The 20,988-nt window shown below is 48.1% G+C and overlaps 1 protein-coding gene across 1 annotated transcript in view; it reads right to left on the bottom strand.

Moving 5' to 3' along the window:
- The window catches only part of LDB3 (LIM domain binding 3), a 140,780-nt gene that overhangs the window by 50,698 nt on the left and 69,094 nt on the right, over nt 1-20,988 (bottom strand). Inside the window, exon 3 of the mRNA XM_056850284.1 lies at nt 6,847-6,998. Coding sequence (XP_056706262.1) covers nt 6,847-6,998 — 152 coding nt within the window. The remainder of the gene's footprint in view (nt 1-6,846; nt 6,999-20,988) is intronic.

The raw sequence follows: 20,988 nt of genomic DNA, 5'->3' as shown, positions 1-20,988 counted from the left end.
TAATTTTTTAAAAAAGGAATTCTGTCCTTTCAGGTTAATAATATCACCCAAGAGGCTCTGACCTGGATAGCCCCAGGCTAGCCCAATCTCATCAGATCTCAGAAGCTAAGCAAAGTGGGCCATGGTTAGTAATCGGATGGGAGACCACCAAGGAAGTCCAGGGTCGCTGTGCAGAGGAAAGCAATGGCAAACCTCCTCTGAACATCTCTTGCCTTGAAAACCCTGTGGGGTCACCATTGTTTGGCTTTCACTTGATGGCAAAAAAAAAAAAAGTTGTCCGTGACTTGACAGCGCTTTTTATCACCAGGAAACAAGAGGGCTATTGTATCCTGACATGCCTCTGATATTGCTTTCCCAATAAATCTGACCAGCTTTTATTCTTGTTTGCCCCGGCAATGGTGACTCATCAAAGCTTTTACCCTTGGGGGAAAAATCGCATCCTGTGACTGGATTATTATTCTCTGCTACCCTTTTAAAAGCAAAAACCAGTAGCATTAAAACAGTTTTGCATCCCTATGTGCGCACAAAGTACCGTTTTAATCTAAACAATGCAGTGTTTCATTCCTAATCACCACATTATCCTTAGGTTGGGCAGGTCGCATAGTCTGTTCAGAAACGGCCAAGCTTGATGGGAATTTCTTCTGAAGTTCTCCTTGACTTCCTCCATTCCCCGTGCGTAGTTTCTTGGTTTTTAGAAAGATTCATGATAAATCCTGCCTTAGTTTCTAGCCAGAGAGCCTGAGTGGTAGAGTGGTTAAGAGCGGTGGGATCTAATCTAACAGGGTTCGATTCCCCACTCCTCCACATGAGCGGCGGACCCTAATCTGGAGAACCGGATTCGATTCCCTACTCCTCCACATGAAGCCTGCTGGGTGACCTTGGGCCAGTCATCGTCCTCTCAGAACTCTCTCAGCCCACACAGAGGCCGGCAATGGCAAAGCACCTCCCAACGTCCCTTGCACTGAAAACCCTACGGAGTTGCCATAAATCAGCTGTGACTTGGCGGCCCTTTACACACACACACACACACAGCTTCTAGCCAACTGCTTGTATAAGTCCATTGAAATCGACAAAGTTCATGGGAAAGCAAAACAACTGAGCAAGAACCGCAAGTGGGATCAGCAGGTGGAGACTCTGCCACTCCAGGGGAGGAGTAGGAAGTTTGTGTGTGTCGCTATGGAACAGGATCTGACTGGCATTCCTGTCTCTCTCCTGGAACGCGCTGTTCTCTGCCAGGTTCAGTGGGCACAACTACAGCAACATCCTGTGAACCCAAGGAGGTATTACAGTGAGTCCGAGAGTGGCACTGCCCCATACTACAGATTTGGTCCGCGGCACTAGTCAAAAATGTTGGCCACCGCTGAGATCAAAAGATGACCTCATAGATATCTGGAAACCGCTACTCTTTGCAGAAGGCCACTGTAATAAGCACTGAACTACTTCCAAATCACTTTTAGTCTTTGTCTGCTACCTGGCAGTTTCCTTTTGCACAGCTGTGTTTCCTCCAAAAGGGCATCGATTTGCCCTTTCCTCCAAAAGGGCATCGATTTGCCCTTTTCTGCTGTTGCCCTGCAATCAGGGCAGGCAAGACAACTTTGCAAGAGCTGAACTGCTAGATCAAAGCAGAGCTCCTCACAAAACGTTTAGCTCCTTTGCTGGTTAATAAAATATTAATGATGGTCTTTTAGCAATGATGGTCCTTTAAGTAACACATGCAATGTAAGCTTAGAAACTCCTCTATTCAAACTTTAAAAACAGAGATTTTATATACTTTTTAATCAGTTTCTTGTTATTTTAATTCAGAGTGAAACACTCTTCCCTGGAAATAAGGACAAATTCTCAGATCCCATTCATTTTCACTACACCTGTTGGGGAAAGTTTGGATGCCTCTCCACTGGTTGGGTGGGACCTTTTTCAACAGAATGGAAACTGTTCTGCAGACATTTTTGACCTTTAACAAAAATACTAGGGCGAAACTCAAGTCACTCCTGCAATTGGTTCTGCCATACCGCTGACAGCAAATCTATTGCGCTAACCCAAAACCACACAAGAGCCTGTAATGCTAACTGGTTGCCTGATCCCTTAGTTCTGGAAAAACAAAGGAACAAACCACTATCCAGGACTAGTACCACCTTAAGGGCCAACATGATTTCCAGGGTATAAGCTTTTAAGAGTCAAAGCTCCCTTCATCAGATATGGGATGAAGGAATCATTGACTCTCAAAAGCCTATACAGGTAGAGTATCCAGACATCCCATATCCAGACTAATCCAAAAACCGGACTGTTCGAGCCGGCATGCAGGCAGATACGTGCTGCCTGCTCTCACCTAAAAAAATAAAATACAGTGTACACTGTATCGCAGGGGGAGACTGAAAGCCTCCCGCTCTTTGTTTGTTTGTTGTTGCTCTTATTTAACAGCTGATACAGGTATTCTAGGAGCCCCGTGGCGCAGAGTGGTAAGCTGCAGTGCTGCAGTGCAAGCTCTGCTCACAACCTGAGTTCGATCCCAACGAAAGTCGGTTTCAGGTAGCCGGCTCAAGGTTGACTCAGCCCTCCATCCTTCCGAGGTCGGTAAAATGAGTACCCAGCTTGCTGGGGGTAAAGAGAAGATGACCGGGGAAGGCACTGGCAACCCACCCCGTAAAACAAAGTCTGCCTAGTCAACGTCGGGATGTGACGTCACCCCATGGGTCAGGAATGACCCTGTGCTTGCACAGGGGACTACCTTTACCCTTACAGGTATTCTGGTGAGATAGTGACACCTTTGCTTTCTGATGGTTCAATGTACACAAAATTATTAAAATATTGTTTAAAATTACATTCAGGCTATGTGTATAAAGTGTATAGAAAACATAAAGGAATTTGGGTCCCATCCCCAAGTTATCTCATTATGTATATGCAAAAATTCCAAAATATTCCAATATACGGAAAGATTTAAAATACGGACCACTTCTGGCCCCAACCAGTCCGGATAAAGGATACTCAACCCATACCCTAGTAATCTTGTTGGTCTCCAAGGTACTGCTGTACCCCAATCTTGCTCTTTGACTGCAGACCAACCTGGCTATCCACCTGAAACTACTATCCAGAGAATCACATCTGAGGACAAAAGAGAGATCTGATCCAATATACTCACCTGTCTTTACTTACTTATGTATTAACCACCAAAGAGAGCAATTCTCTTCTAAAGCTGATGGGAACCATCAGGCTAGAGGTGTTAAGAAAACGATCTCAAGACATGGCAACCAATCCAGCATCTTGGGAAGAACAGTTGCCCGCATCATCAGATAAATAAGCAGCCTACTCGGAGAACACCATGCAGGCACAGAGAGAGGATGCTCGCAATCCACCTCTTTTATGGCTTCATCACTGAAGGCCCCGCCCTTCCATCTCCAATATTTAGCCCCACACACGCACAATTTGCTGTTTACTTTGTCAATTCCCACCCCTGGTGCCAAGCTAGTTGGCATTAATCAGGAGCAAAAGGGCTCCCTGTGGCGGACACAACCAATATTAATTGCCCTTTTTCTGGAAAGAGAAAAACGGTTATTTTAATTCAGTCTCTGTCAAGCCATCCACTCGGACAGAAGTCCCCAGTAATGCCTACCATGACCTTTCCACAGCGAGTGCCAAGTAATGTTGCAGAAGGAAATTATCTTCAGCTACCCACCCAAGGGAGATATACCCCAGACAAATATGGTTCTGCACTGGCATTTTCTTCAAGGTTGGTATTTTGAGAATGGGATATTGGGAGAGTGATGTACCATCTGCAAACGTTTCTAATACCCAAGCCAGTTCCACTGTGTAATAAATACTCAATTGCCCTTTAAAGATACGTCACTGATCAATAACATCACGGCTCTTTCCTGGAATAAGCAAGGAGGCAGTCTGTGTGGTGCCCTACATTTTATTTTACTGTCAAGTCACAGCCGACTTACAGCTTGACTGGTGGGGTTTTCAAGGCAAGAGACGTTCAGAGGTGGATTGCCATTGCCTGCCTGTTCATCACACCCTGGTATTCCTTGGGGGGGGGGTCTTCCATCCAAATACTTGCCAGGGTCACGGCTGAGTGTGTGTGACTGGCCCAAGGTCACCCAGCAAGCTTCCATGGCAGAGTGGGGATTCAAACCTGGGTTTCCTGGATCCTAGTCCGACACCTTAACCATTACACCACACTGGCTCTCCGACACACGTCACAATAATTAACAGTGTCCTTCTAAGGACCAAACTAGACGTGATGTGGAGGGGGAGGAATTCAGATCAGAAAGTGGGGGTCAGGACTTTTTCACTGCACCGTGCTTGTATCTACACATGGTTGCACAGTGCACTACAGCAATTACAGTTACCACAATTATTCACAATTACACAGGAATAACCAGCAGCAAATGGTTGCTATAGCACAATGATACTGCAATATTCAACAACTGGGCTTTTCCACACCAAGTTTTGGCTCCACGTTGGCTTCTTAACTGCGCTGTTTCCCCCCCTTCTCTTGCACACGGTATCGTTTGCCTGTTGTTGCTCTCCTGTGTTTTCCCCAATTTTTTTTTCAGACCAACAAGGGGAAAACTTAAAGAAAAACCTGGAGAGCAACCATACTGTATGTTAGGGAGTAGGGAAACCTACACAGTTAAGAAACCAAGTTGGAGCAAAAACAGGGGCTGCAATTGGCCCCATAGAGTACAACATTCTGCTGTTGGCTTGTGGGGAACGGATCCGACTTTACTCATCGCCTGACTTGGTTCTGGCCTGCTCCCCCATCTTCAACCTATACCTTTATAGCCAAACAGATATTACAAAGATGCCCTTAGTCTCCAGTGCATCCTTCTCATAAGGAAACTGAACCTAGCCTAAAAGGCTGCCACTGAACGTTCCTACTGTCAGGGAAGTGGGAAGCATGAAGCAGCAGGTGTGTGTGTGAGAGAGAGAGAGAGAGAGGGAGAGCGAGAGAGTGTAAAGTGCCATTAAGTCACCACTGAATCATGGTGACCACAGCACGGGGCTTTCAAGGCAAGTGAGGCGCAGAGGCAGTTTGCCATTGCCTTCCTCTGCAGGGTCTTCCTTGGTGGCCTCCCTCCCAAGTACTGACCCTGCTTAACTTCCTAGATCTGACGGGATTGGGCTATACCATGCCACCTTCCCTCCCATATGAAGCAATACACTAAAGTAATATATTGATTCCTCACTCCTCCACACGAGCAGTGGACCCTCATCTGGAGAACTGGGTTTGATTCCCCACTCTGCCACGTGAGCTATGGACTCTGGAGAACCGGGTTTGATTCCCCACCCCTCCACATGAAGCCTGCTGGGTGACCTTGGGCCAGGCACAGTTCTCTGGGCCCCCATTCCTTGCTGCCGCTTCTCAGAAGGGAGTGGGGAAATGGGGGTTGGCATCACAAATCATCTCCAGTGAGAAACTAGAAGTGACACCATTGCATTGACATGAAACTCTAGGATTTACCAAAAACTCTGTGGTTCGCTGGTGGCGAAGAGGGACCTGGCAACCCTATCCAGGTGACAGGGATCAGTTCCCCTGGAGAAAATTGCCACTTTGTATTGAGGAGGAGGAGGAGAAGGAGAAGGAGAAGGAGAAGGAGAAGGAGAAGGAGAAGAAGAAGAAGAAGAGTTGGTTTTTATATGCCGACTTAAGGGAGAATCAAACCGGCTTGCAATCACCATCCCTTCCCCTTCCCACAACAGACACCCTGTGAGGTAAGTGTGGCTGAGAGAGTGTGACTAGCCAAAGGTCATCCAACTGCCTTCATGTGCAGGAGTGGGGAAACCAACCTGGTTCACCAGATTAGCCTCCGCTGCTCATGTGAAGGAGTGGGGAATCAAACCTGGTTCTCCAGATTAGAATCTGCTGCTCCAAACCACCGCTCTTAACCACCACACCACGCTGGCTCTCGTGGGACTATAGTCCATGGGACTATTACCCACTGAAGTCCTTCCCCAAACCCAGCCCTCCTCAGGCTCCACCCCCAAAATCTCCAGGTATTTCCCAACCCAGAGCTGGCAACCCTCACAGTGCACCAAGCCTCTCTCTCTCTCTGGTGAGATAGTTCCACCTTTGCTTTCGGATGGTTCAATGTAGAAGAAGAGTTGGCTTTTATATGCCGACTTTCTCTACCACTTAAGGGAGTCTCAAATCGGCTTACAATCGCTTTCCCTCCCCCTCCCCACAACAGACACCCTGTGAGGTGGGTGGAGCTGAGAGCTCTAAGAGAGGTGTGACTTGCCGAAGGTCACCCAGCTGGCTATATGTACAGGAGTGGGGAAACCAACCCAGTTCACCAGATTAGCCTCTGCTGCTCATGTGGAAGAGTGGAATCAAACCCGGTACCCAGATCAGAGTCTACTGCTCCAAACCACCGCTCTTCACCACTACACAAAGTTATTTAAAATATTGTTTAAAAATACATTCAGGCTATGTGTATAAAGTGTATATAAATCATATATAATACATAAATGAATTTCGTGTTTAGACTTAGGTCCCATCCCCAAGATATCCCATTATGTACATGCATGCATTCTGATAATGGGTACTCAACCTGTACTGACTTTCTGCTAGAATTGCCATACTCCATGTGGTGGCTGAAGATCTCTTGCTATTACAACTGATCTCCAAGCAACAGAGATCAGATCCCGTGGAGAAAATGGCTGCTGTGGCAATTGGACTCTATGGCATTGAAGTCCTTCCCTCCCCAAACCCCACCCTCCTCAGGCTCCACCCCTAAAATCTCCAGATATTTCCCAACCTGGAACTGAAAACCCTACTTTCTGCCCTCTTCCTATTAAAAAAAAAAAATCAAATTCTTGCATAGATAGTAACTTGTTTCCTCATACTTTTGAAGAGTAAGAGCCAGGTTGTAGCTTGCAGATTTGATCTTGTTCTGGGCTTCTAGGTGAGTCATTCCTTCAGTGCTGCTGCCATCAATGGCCACCACCATATCCCCCTGGTTCATCTGGGACTGAGCCGCTTTGCTGCCAGGTGTAATCTGTAGAGTCAAAAAGAAAGAAAAATAAAGGGAAGGAAGACTGAAAGTCTATCAAGACAGGCTACAACCCTTTTCTACAATATAGATACACTTACACATCCCTATACAACCACATCCTTCTAGAGCTGACAAAATAAGTCCAAGGCAAATGGGCATCAAAGTGGTACAAAGTGGTACAATCCTCTGTGCAATGGGATTTCACAAAAATTGTATATACTAGATTGAAAAACCTATTTGACCACTGCGAGAGGCCCTTTCTTTCCACTGAGGGGACCCACACAGCCTCTTATGCTTCTGAGGGACTGATAGGGTTGCCAGCTCCGGGTCGGGAAATACCTGGAGATTTGAGGGGTGGAGACTGAGGAGGGTGGGGTTTGGGGAGGGGAGAGACCTCAATGAGATGTAATGCCATAGACTCCACCCTCCAAAGCAGCTATTTTCCCCAGGAGAATTGATCTCTATAGTCTGGAGATCAGTTGTAATAGCAGGAGATCTCCAGCCACCACCTGGAGGTTAGTAATCAAAAAACAGCTTGCAAGTGCTAAGTAGGGAGTGTGGAAATCAAGAGAGTAGCACAAGACAATTCTTTCTATAATAAGAAGACCAAACTAGATACAAGGAAAGGGTACACTCCTATGTGCATTGACTGAATAGTGCACAAAAAGATTGAAGGCTTGAAAAAGACTGCACAAAATGGAATTATACCGGATTTCCATTGCCCTTCATCTTGCTTTTGCGACCTACTGATGCACTTTATGAAATTATTCATGCGGACTCTATAAGGACTGAGTATTGTTCCCATGGTTCACTCATGCACTTTATGTAGACTGAATAAGGATTGAGAATTTGGGCTCATATTTGTATTGTAAAGCCCTTATTGAAAGTTGGGGTCTTAATTACCTATGTGATACTTTTTTGCTCCAGAATTTTGTTCTTTGTATGTTTCCAATACATATTCTTAATAGCACTAATTGCTATAGTTTGGTCTTCTTATTATAGAAAGAATTGTCTTGTGCTACTCTCTTGATTTCCACACCACCTGGAGGTTGGCAACCCTAGGAACCAGTTTTGTTCAGCCCTCTAAACCTTCCGCTCAGTTACAAAATGTTCTTAGGGAAGCAAGTGTAAAGGCTTTGGGTTCGCTGCCGTAAGGTATGCTTTGTGGTGAGCAAGAACACAGAGATCCCTGAGGCAGGAGTTGTATAAAAACAAAAACAAGCTAGTTACGGCTTCAGAGTGTGGTTTGAATTCTTTTTAATGCTTCCAGGTACAAATAGGCTTTTGCGGTCTCCTGTCACCACCCACCTACATTCCCGGTAATAATGGAGAGCTGGGATAGCGGTGTAGAACTAAACATGCCTAGAGATTACTTTCTGCCATGAAGCGGCACAAGAGCTTTGCACCACGTGAACGCAGGAAAAATTCTTCCACCACCGATCTTGTTCTAGATCCTTGGCAAAAGGATTGAGTGCAGTCCCAAAGGTCTGTGAGAGATCCCCCTCTCTGAGTTTGCTTCTCCAAATCAGTTGCTCAGACGTTGATACAGAAACAATAGATTTATTGAAGCCTTCAGGAGATGAGACAGGCACAGGTAGAAAGTTGCAAGTGAGGGGCTATACGGGTTTACAGAATATATTGACTCCAGGGCACTGGGGCACTGGGGTTCACACTTATTGTTATGGGAAGTTACAAGCTTGGCATAATACAAAACATCAGACGGATCCCAGGAAGTCTGGTGCGGCTATCACACTTCCAAGGCCGTACCGGCCTGAGGGAGTACTGGCAGGAAGAACAGCGGGGGGGAAGATACATGGGCCATCAGGCCTGGCGCCTGAGACCAGAAGGTGTGAACTGCTTTTACGAGTTCACTGATAACACCGCAGGTGATGGAAAGCAGAGACACAAAGACAGAGACCCTCACATTCTGCCCCCCTTAAGGCCCCCCTCCGAGAGGACGAGGCTTATCGGGATAAGCGAGGTGGAATTCTCGGACCAAGCGAGGAGCTGCCATGTGGGGTGCGGCGACCCATTCGTCATGAGCGGAGCCAAGGTTTTTCCAGCGAACAAAGTAAAACAGTTTCCCTTTCTTCCATTTGGAATCTAAAACCTTGGATATTTCCAAATGGGTATCCCCTCCTACTACGGTAGGAATCTCATGAGCGGGAGGGGGGTGGAACTGGGGAGCTGCTACATAAGGTTTGAGGAGGCTTATATGGAAGACTGGATGAACTCCCTTGAGAGTCTTAGGGAGACTCAGTTCCACGGTAACCTCGTTGATTACTCTGGTAATGGGGAAAGGTCCTACATAACGGTCGCTCAGTTTTTTGCAGGGGCGAAGAGAGCGGAGGTTTTTGGTGGACAGATAGACTTGCTCCCCCACCTTGAGTTCCCACCCCGGAGACCGGTGTTTGCCTGCTTGTTCCTTGTACTTGCTTTTTGCCCTTTCCAGATTTTTGAGCAACCATGGCCAGGTGGATTTAACCACCTGAATCCACTCCTGAAGATCAGGGGTAGACTGGAGCTCTGGCGAGACGGGGGCAGAACCGAAAGGGCCAAAATCCGTCCCGTATATAACTTGGAAGGGACTAAAGCCGGTAGAGGAATGAGGCGCATTGTTGTACGCATATTCGGCAAATGGCAGCAGGTCGACCCAGTCGTCCTGGTGGAAATTTACATAGCAACGCAAATAACATTCTACTACCGCATTTACTCGTTCCGTTTGACCATCCGTTTGGGGGTGATAGGCGGAAGAAAGGCCCTGTTCCTCCACTCCCATTAACTTTAGGAAAGCCCGCCAGAATTTGGCAACAAACTGGACCCCCCGGTCGGAGAGGACCTTCCTCGGGATCGAGTGTAGCCTGAGGACGTGCGTGATGAACAGTTTAGCTAAGCCCTGGGCTGAAGGAAGACCTGCACATGGAACGAAATGAACCTGTTTGGAAAAGAGGTCTGTGATAACCCAGAGAACCGTTTTCCCCCGACTTGGAGGTAGGTCGGTGATAAAATCCATGGCGATGACTTCCCAGGGACGGGAGGGGTTCTCAAGCGGTTTGAGAAGCCCCGGGGGTTTTCCCATCCGTTTCTTGGCTGTGGCGCAGGTGGGGCAGCTGCGCACATACAACTCTACATCAGATCTCATACCGGGCCACCAGAATTGCCTTCGAACCAGGTGAAGCGTTTTTATGAAACCAAAATGACCCGCTAGCCTGGCCCCATGTACAAGTCCCAATACTTCTTTGCGAAGGGAAGATGGGACATATAGTTTCCCCCCTTGCACCCACCAAGTGTTGGTTCGTTCCAAGCCAGTGGGGAGGAGATGGTGCTCCTCCTCCTGTAAGGAGGCGTCCCGGAGTCGCTGTTGGAATGCTTCCGGGATACCTTTGAGCGTAGGGGGGGTCTCCGGTTGGCGGGCTTGGGATCGGGTGGTGACGGCCAAGCCAGGGACTTCCCCTCGCTGTTCGGGAGTGAACAGGGAGTCGACGGGGCGATCGAAATCGTTGCGATACTGGGGAAGTCGTGACAAAGCATCAGCTAGGGCATTTTCTTTGCCAGGGACATGTTTGAGGGTGAACCGGAATTTTGCAAAAAATTGGGCCCACCGAATTTGTTTGGCATTGAGTTTTCTAGCTCCCTTGAGAGCCTCAAGATTCTTGTGATCTGTGCACACTTCGAACGGCAGCTCGGCCCCCTCCAAGAAGTGTCTCCATATGGTAAGGGCATGTTTGACCGCTGCTGCCTCCTTCTCCCAAATGGCCCAGTTGATTTCGGACTGGGAAAACTTCTTGGAGAAGTAGGCGCATGGCCTCAACCGTCCCCCCTCATCCCTCTGCAATAGGGCCCCGCCCATGGCTACATCCGAGGCATCCACCTGCACCACGAAGGGCTTGGTGCAATCCGGGTGAGCCAAAACGGGTTCGGATGAAAAAAGTAGCTTTAAACGTTCAAAAGCTTGCTGGCACTGGGGAGACCATTGCAGACGGGCTGAGGGGAGTGCGGCGCTAGCCCCCCTGTCCTTGGTACGCAACAGGGCAGTGAGGGGAAGCGCAACTTGGGCAAAGTTGGGAATGAAATTCCGGTAAAAGTTGGCAAACCCCAAAAACTGTTGAAGTTGGCGGCGGGTAGTGGGGGTTTCCCAGTCCCGCACCGCCTGGACCTTGGCGGGGTCCATTTCCAACCCTTGGTGGGAAATCACATACCCCAGAAATGTAATAGAAGGTTGGTGGAATTCACACTTGGACACCTTAGCATACAGTTTGTGCTCCCGCAGCCGCTGGAGCACTTCTCGCACTAGGCGCACATGTTCTTCCATGGTTTCAGAGTAAATAAGAATGTCATCGAGAAATACCACCACCCCCCGAAACAGTAAATCATGCAAAACTTCATTAATTAATTGCATAAAGACACTCGGAGCCCCCGAAAGTCCGAACGGCATGACCAAGTACTCAAACATCCCAAAACAACTGGAAAAGGCCGTTTTGGGTTCGTCTCCTTCTTTGATGCGAATGCGGTGGTAGGCTTCTACCAAGTCCAGTTTGGTGAAGATTCGGCCCTCCTTTAATTGTGCTAGAAGGTCAGGAATAAGAGGGAGGGGGTAAGCATTAGACTGGGTGACTGCGTTCAGTCTGCGAAAGTCAATACACAGTCTTAAATCTCCCGTCTTTTTCTTTACAAAGAAAGCTGGGGCTGAATAAGGAGCCTTGGAGGGGCGTATGAAACCTCTCGCCAGATTGACATCCAGATAGTCTCGCAATACAGTCTTTTCACTAGGGCTCATGGGGTAAACCTTTCCCTTAGACAGTTTGCCTTCTCCTACAATCTCGATGGCACAGTCCGTTTCTCTGTGGGGAGGCAGTTCGTCGCACTCTCTAACATCGAAAACATCAGTAAACTGCGAGTACTCAGAGGGTAATTGAGGAGAGACTGGGGCGGGGGACCCTACCAGTGCGGCGGCTGGAGTTCTGAGTACCCGTTCCTTGTCATGCAACCCACAGGGGTTTTCGGGGAAGGAAAGCACCCGTTTAACCCAATCAATGGAGGGATTGTGTCCCCTTAACCAGTTCATCCCTAACACCACAGGGGTTACAATAGGGGCGATGGTGAAATACAACCGTTCCCAATGTTCCCCCACGGACATAATCACGGCTGCAGTTCTGTGGGTCACAGGGCCCCGTTTAAAGTCACTCCCGTCCATTTGGGAAAAACGGAGGGGTCCCGGAAGCCGCTTGCGCCGGACACCCAACTTCTTGGCAGTTTCCTCATTTATCATGGTGCGGGCACACCCCGAGTCGACCAACGCGGGGACCTCTAACGGGGGACCCCCTTTGGGTAGGGACAGATGAACACGCACAAATACATTGTCCTCTTGGGCGCTTACCATCGGTGGAGCTCCTTGCACAACGATAGGGACGGTCTGCTGCGGAGCCCCCTCTACAGCAGACCGACGGCGTTTTTTGCCGGCTGTTCCCACTCTTCCTCCTCGCTGGAAGAGGGGGACGGGGTGGTGGCTTCCGGGGAGCCGTCCGAATCAAAGACGGTATTTGTAATCCGGGACCCCGATGGGACCGTAGAGTCGGATGCCCCATCCTGGGGGCGCGCGTGGAGAGCGGAGGGTGCGCCGGAGCGCCGGCTCAGTGGTCCACTTCTGCGGCGAGGCTGGCTGTCGGCGGCCGGTTTCGTCGGCTCGGCCTGGGTTTGGCGGGGGGGGGTCGGACGGCCTGAGCGAGAGGGGCATTGCGATGCAAAGTGACCCTTTCCCCCGCAGATCAGGCAGACGCCGGCCTCGAACCGCTTGCGGCGTTCCGCGGCCGAGAGACCCCCGCCACCCCCTTGCCGGAGTTCCCGGCCACGGTCACCTCGGGGCCTGGGGTCTCGCCCAAGCCGTTGCTTGGACAAGTTCAGGAGTTGTTTGCGATTCTCGATGTCAGCAGCATGGCGAACCCAACCTTCCACATCCGGGGGGTTCCCTTGCATGAAGGCCCAATGTTGGAGGTCTGGGTTGAGACCCTCCCTGAAACATTGTACCAAGGTAGCTTCACTCCAGTCCAGAATTCGGCTAGCCAGTGACTGGAACTCACTTGCATACTGCGCCACCGACTTAGTCCCTTGGCGCAGTTGCATCAGGGAGGCTTTAGCCCGCTCACCCAGAGTCGGGTCCTCAAAACGGTTTCGGAGTGCTACCATGAACTCGTCCAGGGTTCGCAGCACCGGCGAGCGGAGTTCATACTGCAACACCATCCAGGCAGCCGCCTCCCCTTGCAGTAAGGAAGCCACGTACTGCACCCGGGACTCCTCAGAAACGAAGGTTCGGCCTTGTTCCCGCATAAAAATGTCTACTTGGACCATAAAAAAGGTCAACTGGTCTCCCGACCCGTCATACGTGACTTTCAGGTCCCGACGGGTCGGGGGGGCAGGGGTTGCGGGCGGAACTACCGGCGCCCCGTCTGGGGGAGCACCGGCTGGAGGTTGCAACTTCAGCGCATCTAGGGTCGTGGCCATCTCACCCATTACGCGTTGCATGATCTCCATCTGCTCCTGCATAGCCCGGCGGTCTTCCTGCCACTGCTTTCGTTCTTCCTCCATGAGGGCCTCTTTGCGGGCCGGGTCCCCTTCGAGTCCCGTGCTGGGGAAGGCCAACCGGCGATCCTTCGCCGCAGTCCGCGAGAGCGACCAGCCCTTGGGAGAGTCCAGCCAATAAGTAAGCCCCCGGGGACGTCCGTCCCGATCTTGGTCGGGGGCGCGATCCTTCGGTTTCTTTGGCTTGGCTCCCTCCTCCTTCGGGTCCGGCTTCTCCGGCTCGTCCGGTTCCTTTGGGGCATCGGGGTTAGGGGTGGTGTCCTCGTCGGCTGACATTCTGTCCAAAGCGGTACAGCTGCAGTCCGAGAGGCAAAGACTTGCAACTTAATGTGAGAGATCCCCCTCTCTGAGTTTGCTTCTCCAAATCAGTTGCTCAGACGTTGATACAGAAACAATAGATTTATTGAAGCCTTCAGGAGATGAGACAGGCACAGGTAGAAAGTTGCAAGTGAGGGGCTATACGGGTTTACAGAATATATTGACTCCAGGGCACTGGGGCACTGGGGTTCACACTTATTGTTATGGGAAGTTACAAGCTTGGCATAATACAAAACATCAGACGGATCCCAGGAAGTCTGGTGCGGCTATCACACTTCCAAGGCCGTACCGGCCTGAGGGAGTACTGGCAGGAAGAACAGCGGGGGGGAAGATACATGGGCCATCAGGCCTGGCGCCTGAGACCAGAAGGTGTGAACTGCTTTTACGAGTTCACTGATAACACCGCAGGTGATGGAAAGCAGAGACACAAAGACAGAGACCCTCACAAGGTCTTGCTTATATAGGCAGGCATCCTGTTTCAAGAGTCCAAAGCACACTGGCTGGAGGCAGTGAGGAAAGCTATCTGAATCAAGCCCCCCCCCCCCCAAGGTATATTTTAGACTTGCACTCTAGCACGTTCTGGTTGTGCAGCTCCTATTCATCTCAATGGAGTCGGCATAAGAAAACTTCCTAATAGATTATGTCCACAATGGGACAACTAAAGAAGTATCTAAGCCCCATCACATACTAGCAGCTTCCAACGCCCAGAGAATACCTCAGACACAAAGGAGCAGGATATGAGACCTCTTATCAGTCTGATAATGTATTTCAGAGCAGTTTAGTCTATTTAAGCACCCTCAATCAATTGTATCCCTTTTTTTTAGTGGTTTCCTACTAAACAAAGAACATAAGGTAGGGACAAGCAACTGGGGGCTCAGAGGACAAATTCAGACCCCGGAATAGCCTCCCTCCCTCCTTCATATGCACACACACAGACACACATTCACACTCCAGCCCAGACGTCCTTGCTTAAGTACAGCCCCTTGTTAAAGACTAGAGATATCAGTGCAATGCAATCGCTGGCCGATGCAAATAAAGGCAAGGTCCAGCAGTGTGGTCAGTTTTGCTGGAAGCAATGAAGGCAAGGTCCAGCCCTGCGTCAGTTTTGCTGGAACCAACATTCCAGTTGTTGTCCGACAGCCCGTAGATCACGCAACCAAAGCAACCGCAACAGAAATGGCAGGAAGGCCAAATATTTGACCTTGGCCAGACTGGGATTTGTCCAACGTGACTCCTTCCAGATAACAGGCTGCGTTGGCTTGGTAACTGCAACGCTGGGCAGAATAATGGCTGCCAAGCAGAGAGCAAGATACAAGCTTGGGTAATGCAGGATCTTTACAAGAGAGAGAAAGAAAGGTCTTCAGCAATCATCTCCAGAGGACTCCACATTTCCCCCATCTTGAAATACAGATGCCCACTTGTCATAAAAACGGTAACTATTCCACGCTGCTGACATATCTGAACGCAGGAAAGCTGACTCCTGCTGCGGCAACACCTGCTTGTACTTATCAAGAGCGAAGCCTCATTGCTGGGCACTGACTCTCTATCTGAAAAAAGCCCCAAAGGCAGCCTAAATTTGGAATTCCTGACCAACCCGTCAGCCTCTCCGCCTTCGCTGGTACTTCACACACTCAGAGCTGAACATGTACTCCTCAGAAATGCAAGCTATATGCTAGCCTGACTTCTGTTATGCTTACACTGGGGTGATTCCAGGCAAAAGCGTTCCAATACGAAGCTGAGGTGGTCTGATCCCTGTGGGAGTACCAACTCACTCATATGGATCAGCCACAGGACTCACACACGAACACATGGAGCTGCCTTCTACTGAATCAGACCCTTGGTCCATCTAAGTCAGTATTGTCTACTCAGACCGGCAGCGGCTCTCCAGGGTCTCAGGCAGAGGTCTTTCCCATCACCTACCTGCCTAGTCCCTTTAACTGGAGATGCCAGGGATTGAACCTGGGACCTTCTACATGCCAAGCAGATGCTCTACCACTGAGCCACAGCCCCTCCTCACAAGGACCTATGTTTGTATGACAAATATGGAGAGTTAGCTTAACAGGAGGTTTGCTAGGATACATGCTTCATCTCAGGCATGGTCTCTTGTCAGCCTCTTCTGTAGAATAAACCTTTTCTAACCATTACACACTTCCTTTTGATATTTCACCAGGGGTGTCAAACATATGGCCCATGGTCTGGATCCGGCCCCTTGACAGGTCTTATCCAGCCTGCAAGCCAGCTGAGGCACCCCCTGACAGAATATGTAAGTCTGTTCATATTAGCTATGACAGGTGGATTTAGATTCAGGGGATCTAAGTGTCAAGCTAAGCTGATGTAATAACTTGGAAAGCCCCTAGAAGGCCTGAGACTGAGTTAATGAGTTGTACCTGTAGAGTGACTCAGCCTGAAGGTAATGAATTGCACCTGGAGGGTGACTCAGCCTGTAACACTAATTGCTGCCTGGAGATGGCATCTGTATATAAGTATTTGACTCCATGAGTCTAATGTCGGGAGATAGTGGTGGAAGAGAGTGTGTGTATAGCACTGTGAATAAACAACTGCATTTTCTACAAGCTCTACTGGTACTGGTGGTTACTCCTGGGCATTGGCACAATCTGCCAGCTCCCGCAACACCCCCCCAGTCCCGATCTGGGCTGGTGAGGCATGGCCCAGCCTAACCAAATGATGTAACTCATAACAAATGAGTTTGACACCCCTGTTCTAGAGAGCCAGTGTAGGAGACCCAGACTGAAATCCCCATAAAACAAACTGGGCGACCTTGGGCCAGTCACTTCACCTCAGCTCAACATACCTTACAAGGTTGCTGTGAGAATAAATTGGAAGAGACAGCCTTCTATGCTGCCCTGGGCTCCTTGGGACACAGCTACTATTTGTTGAGAACATTACCAAGAGTTTTCCATGGATAGTGCAAGGATGGCCTTCTTCCTTTCCATTTCTGACCCTCCTTCTGAAACGGCTGAGTCAAAATATTGTGTTTACTTAGCAGCAACACAACAACAATATCTGTGATCACTGGTGAAAACTGCTCGGTAACAAACTGTGCTTTAAACTAAAGCTTGTTGCCAGGAGAGTTGTGATGCATTTTCAGGATTCAGATCTATTGTCTATCACATATTCATCCTTCCCTTCTTCTCTGGACGCTGCACATGGTTCTCTCCTACTCCATTTCATCCTTACAACAACTCTGCAAGGGAGGTGCGGCTGACAGCGAACGACTGGCCCAGTGCTGTCCACTGAACATGAACACATGGAACTGCCTTCTACTGAATCAGACCCCTGGTCCATCCAAGTCAGTATTGTCTACTCAGACCGGCAGCAGCTCTCCAGGGTCTCAGGCAGGGGTCTTTCACATCACCTACTTCATGGTCCCTTTAACTGGAGATGCCGGGGATTGAACCTGGGACCTTCTGCATGCCAAGCAGATACTCTACCACTGAGCCACAGTCCCTCCCCATCGATGAGTGGGGATTTCACCCTGGATCCCCACAGTCCTAGTCTGTTTGACTCTCTAAGTATATCACAGAGGCTCTCCAGGGAGATAAATGATACTGAGTTGACATTTATAGTAGATACAACTAGACTGAAAAGCAAACATGGCTGATTCGGCAATATAAAGATGTTAAAGGTTTATCTCCCCAAAAGACTGCACAATCTCAACAGCTACTATAATTAAAAGCTGATTTACTTCCACAATCGACTTCCAAGAAAGTCAAAGGCATGCAATTGGGACCCATGCAGGAACACCCGGCAATCAAAACTGAGAGACGTTCCAGGACACTGTGACAGATAAGGTAAAGCCAACTCTGAAGTGTTAGGGAACATTAGGGACTATCTTGTTCTGATCTGGAAGAATGGAACGGAGTGAGGAGCCCGTCTCTCCCAACACTGTGAGCTTGTCCGCACTGCAGCTTACCATAGGTCAAACATGCGCCCTGCTGCTTCTTTGGACTTGCCACCTACTTTATAACCAACTGCCTGATCTGTTAACTGCTGCTAAGCAGGGCCCCAAACATCCATTGGCTCACCAGTCAAAGCTGGTGAAACGTGTTTCTGGCAACCACTGCTACCTGCTTTCCAGCTCCCCCACATAAAATATATGGGAGAATACAACATATACCTCCAAATAAAAATTCATTCAGATATGAATTCTTATTAACTGAAATATTCTCTCATATGCTGAAAAGCAAAAAGTCCTGTGGCATGTTAAAGACTAAAGGGTTTTTATTGTGGCGAAAGTATCTCTTAGATACTAAATACCATTTAGTATGGAGTGCCAGAGTGGTGTAGTGGTTAAGAGTGGTGGTTTGAAGCGGTGGACTCTAATCTGGAGAACAGGGTTCGATTCCCCACTCCTCCAATGAGCAGCGGATGCTAATCTGGTGAACTGGATTGTTTCCCCACTCCTACACATGAAGCCAGCTGGGTGACCTTGGGTAGTCACAGTTCTCTCAGCCCCACCTACCTCACAGGGTGTCTGTTGTGGGGAGGGGAAGGAAAGGTGATCGTAAGCCGGTTTGATTCTCCCTTAAGTGGTAGAGAAAGTCGGCATGTAAAAACCAGCTCTTCTTCTTCATTGCATGCAACATACTGTTAAACATTAAGTTCTACTACATGTCAAATATGAAATATTATAAGTGAAGCTATTGCTAGCAAACATTAAATACCACTGCAAATCAACTTTCAAATATAAACTATAAAACATTGAAGCCAAATATCACTGAATTTCAAATAAAGAAGAATATTGGTCAAACATGCAATGACCATTAAGAGACTATGTTGTGAATTCTAGACATCAAATTCAGCAGAGAATTTGGGTGCCAAAATTCCAATAAAACAGGCCCTACAGACAACCATGTTATCTCCCAAGCTTGGTCATCTTTGTCATCTTGCCACATAATGAAGACAAACCAATGATATGTTGTTGAACAGTTGATCTTCAATGTTTCTGGACCCGGGACTCACCCATAATCCCCCAGGAAATAAGATGGGATCCACTGAGCCATAGTATACACATGACAGAAAGTCATGTGACATCATGGTCAAGTGCCATCAGAATTATGTGACAAGAAGAGGAGGAGCCAATATGTTGACCTCACTGGTGTCAAGCATGGACAACAGCCAAAGAGAGACAGAGATAGGAAACGCAAGTTGAGCACCAAGGGATGCACCACAGTGAGAAACAAGGCGTGGAAGAATCCTTTCCACTGCTGAGTGACTTCACCTCACTGTCCTGCTGGTTCACTCAGTGTGAGTGCAAAGACAGGCAGGAGATGCGGTGCATTTCTTTCTAGGCAAACACCCGAGCAGCAGGTCCTTCCAAAAAGCAGTGAAAAACCCTGATGGCTTGATCAGGCCTTGTGACCAAGTGGGAGGGGGGAAGGGTCCCATGACCCACACACAACCAAGACCAGGGTTGTAGAATGCGCAGCAAAACAGGCTTCCATATCCATGCTTTGCACCCGCTTCTCCAACTTCTGTTTTCTTCCATTTTTTTTAAACCAGTTCCATTAGGAACACTTTTAAAACCTTCTCCATTTTAAAGGGTCAACATTGTGCTTCACTTAAATCCTTGTTGTAGGTTTTGAAACTGCATGTGTTACAGCACATTTGTCATGTTTCTTGAATTTATTTTACAGCTCCATCTTCAACTATCAATCCTGGCAAGAAATTACTCAGGCTATTAATATTGGTACACTGGTAGGTTAAATTGGGGATTTTTGTCTTTTCCCACTCTCAGATGTAATAAAGGTAAAGGTCCCCCGTGCAAGCACCGGGTCATTCCTGACCCATGGGGTGACATCAGATAATAATAGGATGATTATAATTCCTTAATTCTCCCTAGCCTGCTCTGTCTAGTCAAGGATTCCGCCCCCTCCTCCAACTTATTCAGCATAACCAAGCTATAAAGTCGCATCCTGTATGGGCTTTCAAGACAATAGGAAGGTTTTTATGTGATACCCACTGAGCTGAAGTTTCTTTTCTTATTCAGCTTCTTAAAATAACTTTGACTTTGAATATAACCTTATATTCCTGGCACATGATGCTTCTATGATTGCTCTGATTGTCTTAGTTATGCGGACAATTAGAGTGTTTACTTGGTATTCTGCGTTACATATACATACATGCTCTGGGAGCTAAACTTTGTATATTTAACTTAATTTTATAAAATGTTTAAAATATAACTCCCACAGCCCTGTATGGACTGTAGAATATGAAATAAACATCCTAATTTAAACTGAGCATCATAGGGTTTTTTTTGTCATTTGATGTGAATACAAGCATGATAACATATCAAAAATGCAATTCCTTCTGCAAGCAGTTAAATGTTGGATGTCACTCTAATCCAGCAAATAATACCGTCCCCCACCCCGCGCCAGGTATTGCCCTTGTCAAATTTTGCAATGCAGCGTAGCAGACTACAAGTAGATGTGGCATATGCAAAAGAACTAAACTTGCAATGTGTGATGTTGTTCAAATGGAAACAATCAAACAGAACAGGAATCTGTCTCTTTCACTAATCCTAGCAACTCATTCCAGAATTCTGTGACTTTGCCAAGCAGTCATGCAGATAAACAGTTTTGGGGAGTGGAGAGTCAATGAGTGAAGGACACATTATTTCCCTTTCCCTATATACACACACCTGAGCTTAGCTTTGGAAAGGGTTAAGAAATAAGGAGATGGGTTTCAGATGCTTCCGGGGCTGACTTTAGGGGACAAGAAACAATTGTTCAGTTCAGACACCATGGTTTTATTACGGTCACTATAGTTAATGTGATTCTATGAGTACAGGCCACTCCATTATTAGGTAGGGTCCATCCAACCAAGATCTGAAGATGGCTTATTAACCACCGTTAGTCTTAACTGTGGTTTCGCACAATGGATGAACAGAAACATCCTGGCTCAATGCTGACTTCCTACCTGGCCATGCTCTCCCAGCCTACAGAAAGAAGGTGATGAAACTAGCATTTGCCAAGGCAAAGCAGGATTTGAGTAATCATCTGTGAACTGAATCTTGCTTTCACAAACAAACTTAGTTGAGCTAAACCATGCTTGTGTGTTATGTCTGAATTGAGTCATT

Source organism: Euleptes europaea, chromosome 5, assembly GCF_029931775.1.
Source record: "Euleptes europaea isolate rEulEur1 chromosome 5, rEulEur1.hap1, whole genome shotgun sequence".
Lineage (NCBI taxonomy): Eukaryota > Metazoa > Chordata > Lepidosauria > Squamata > Sphaerodactylidae > Euleptes > Euleptes europaea.
The sequence above is the reverse complement of the archived record's forward strand: the minus strand, read 5'-3'. Positions and strand labels throughout refer to the sequence as shown.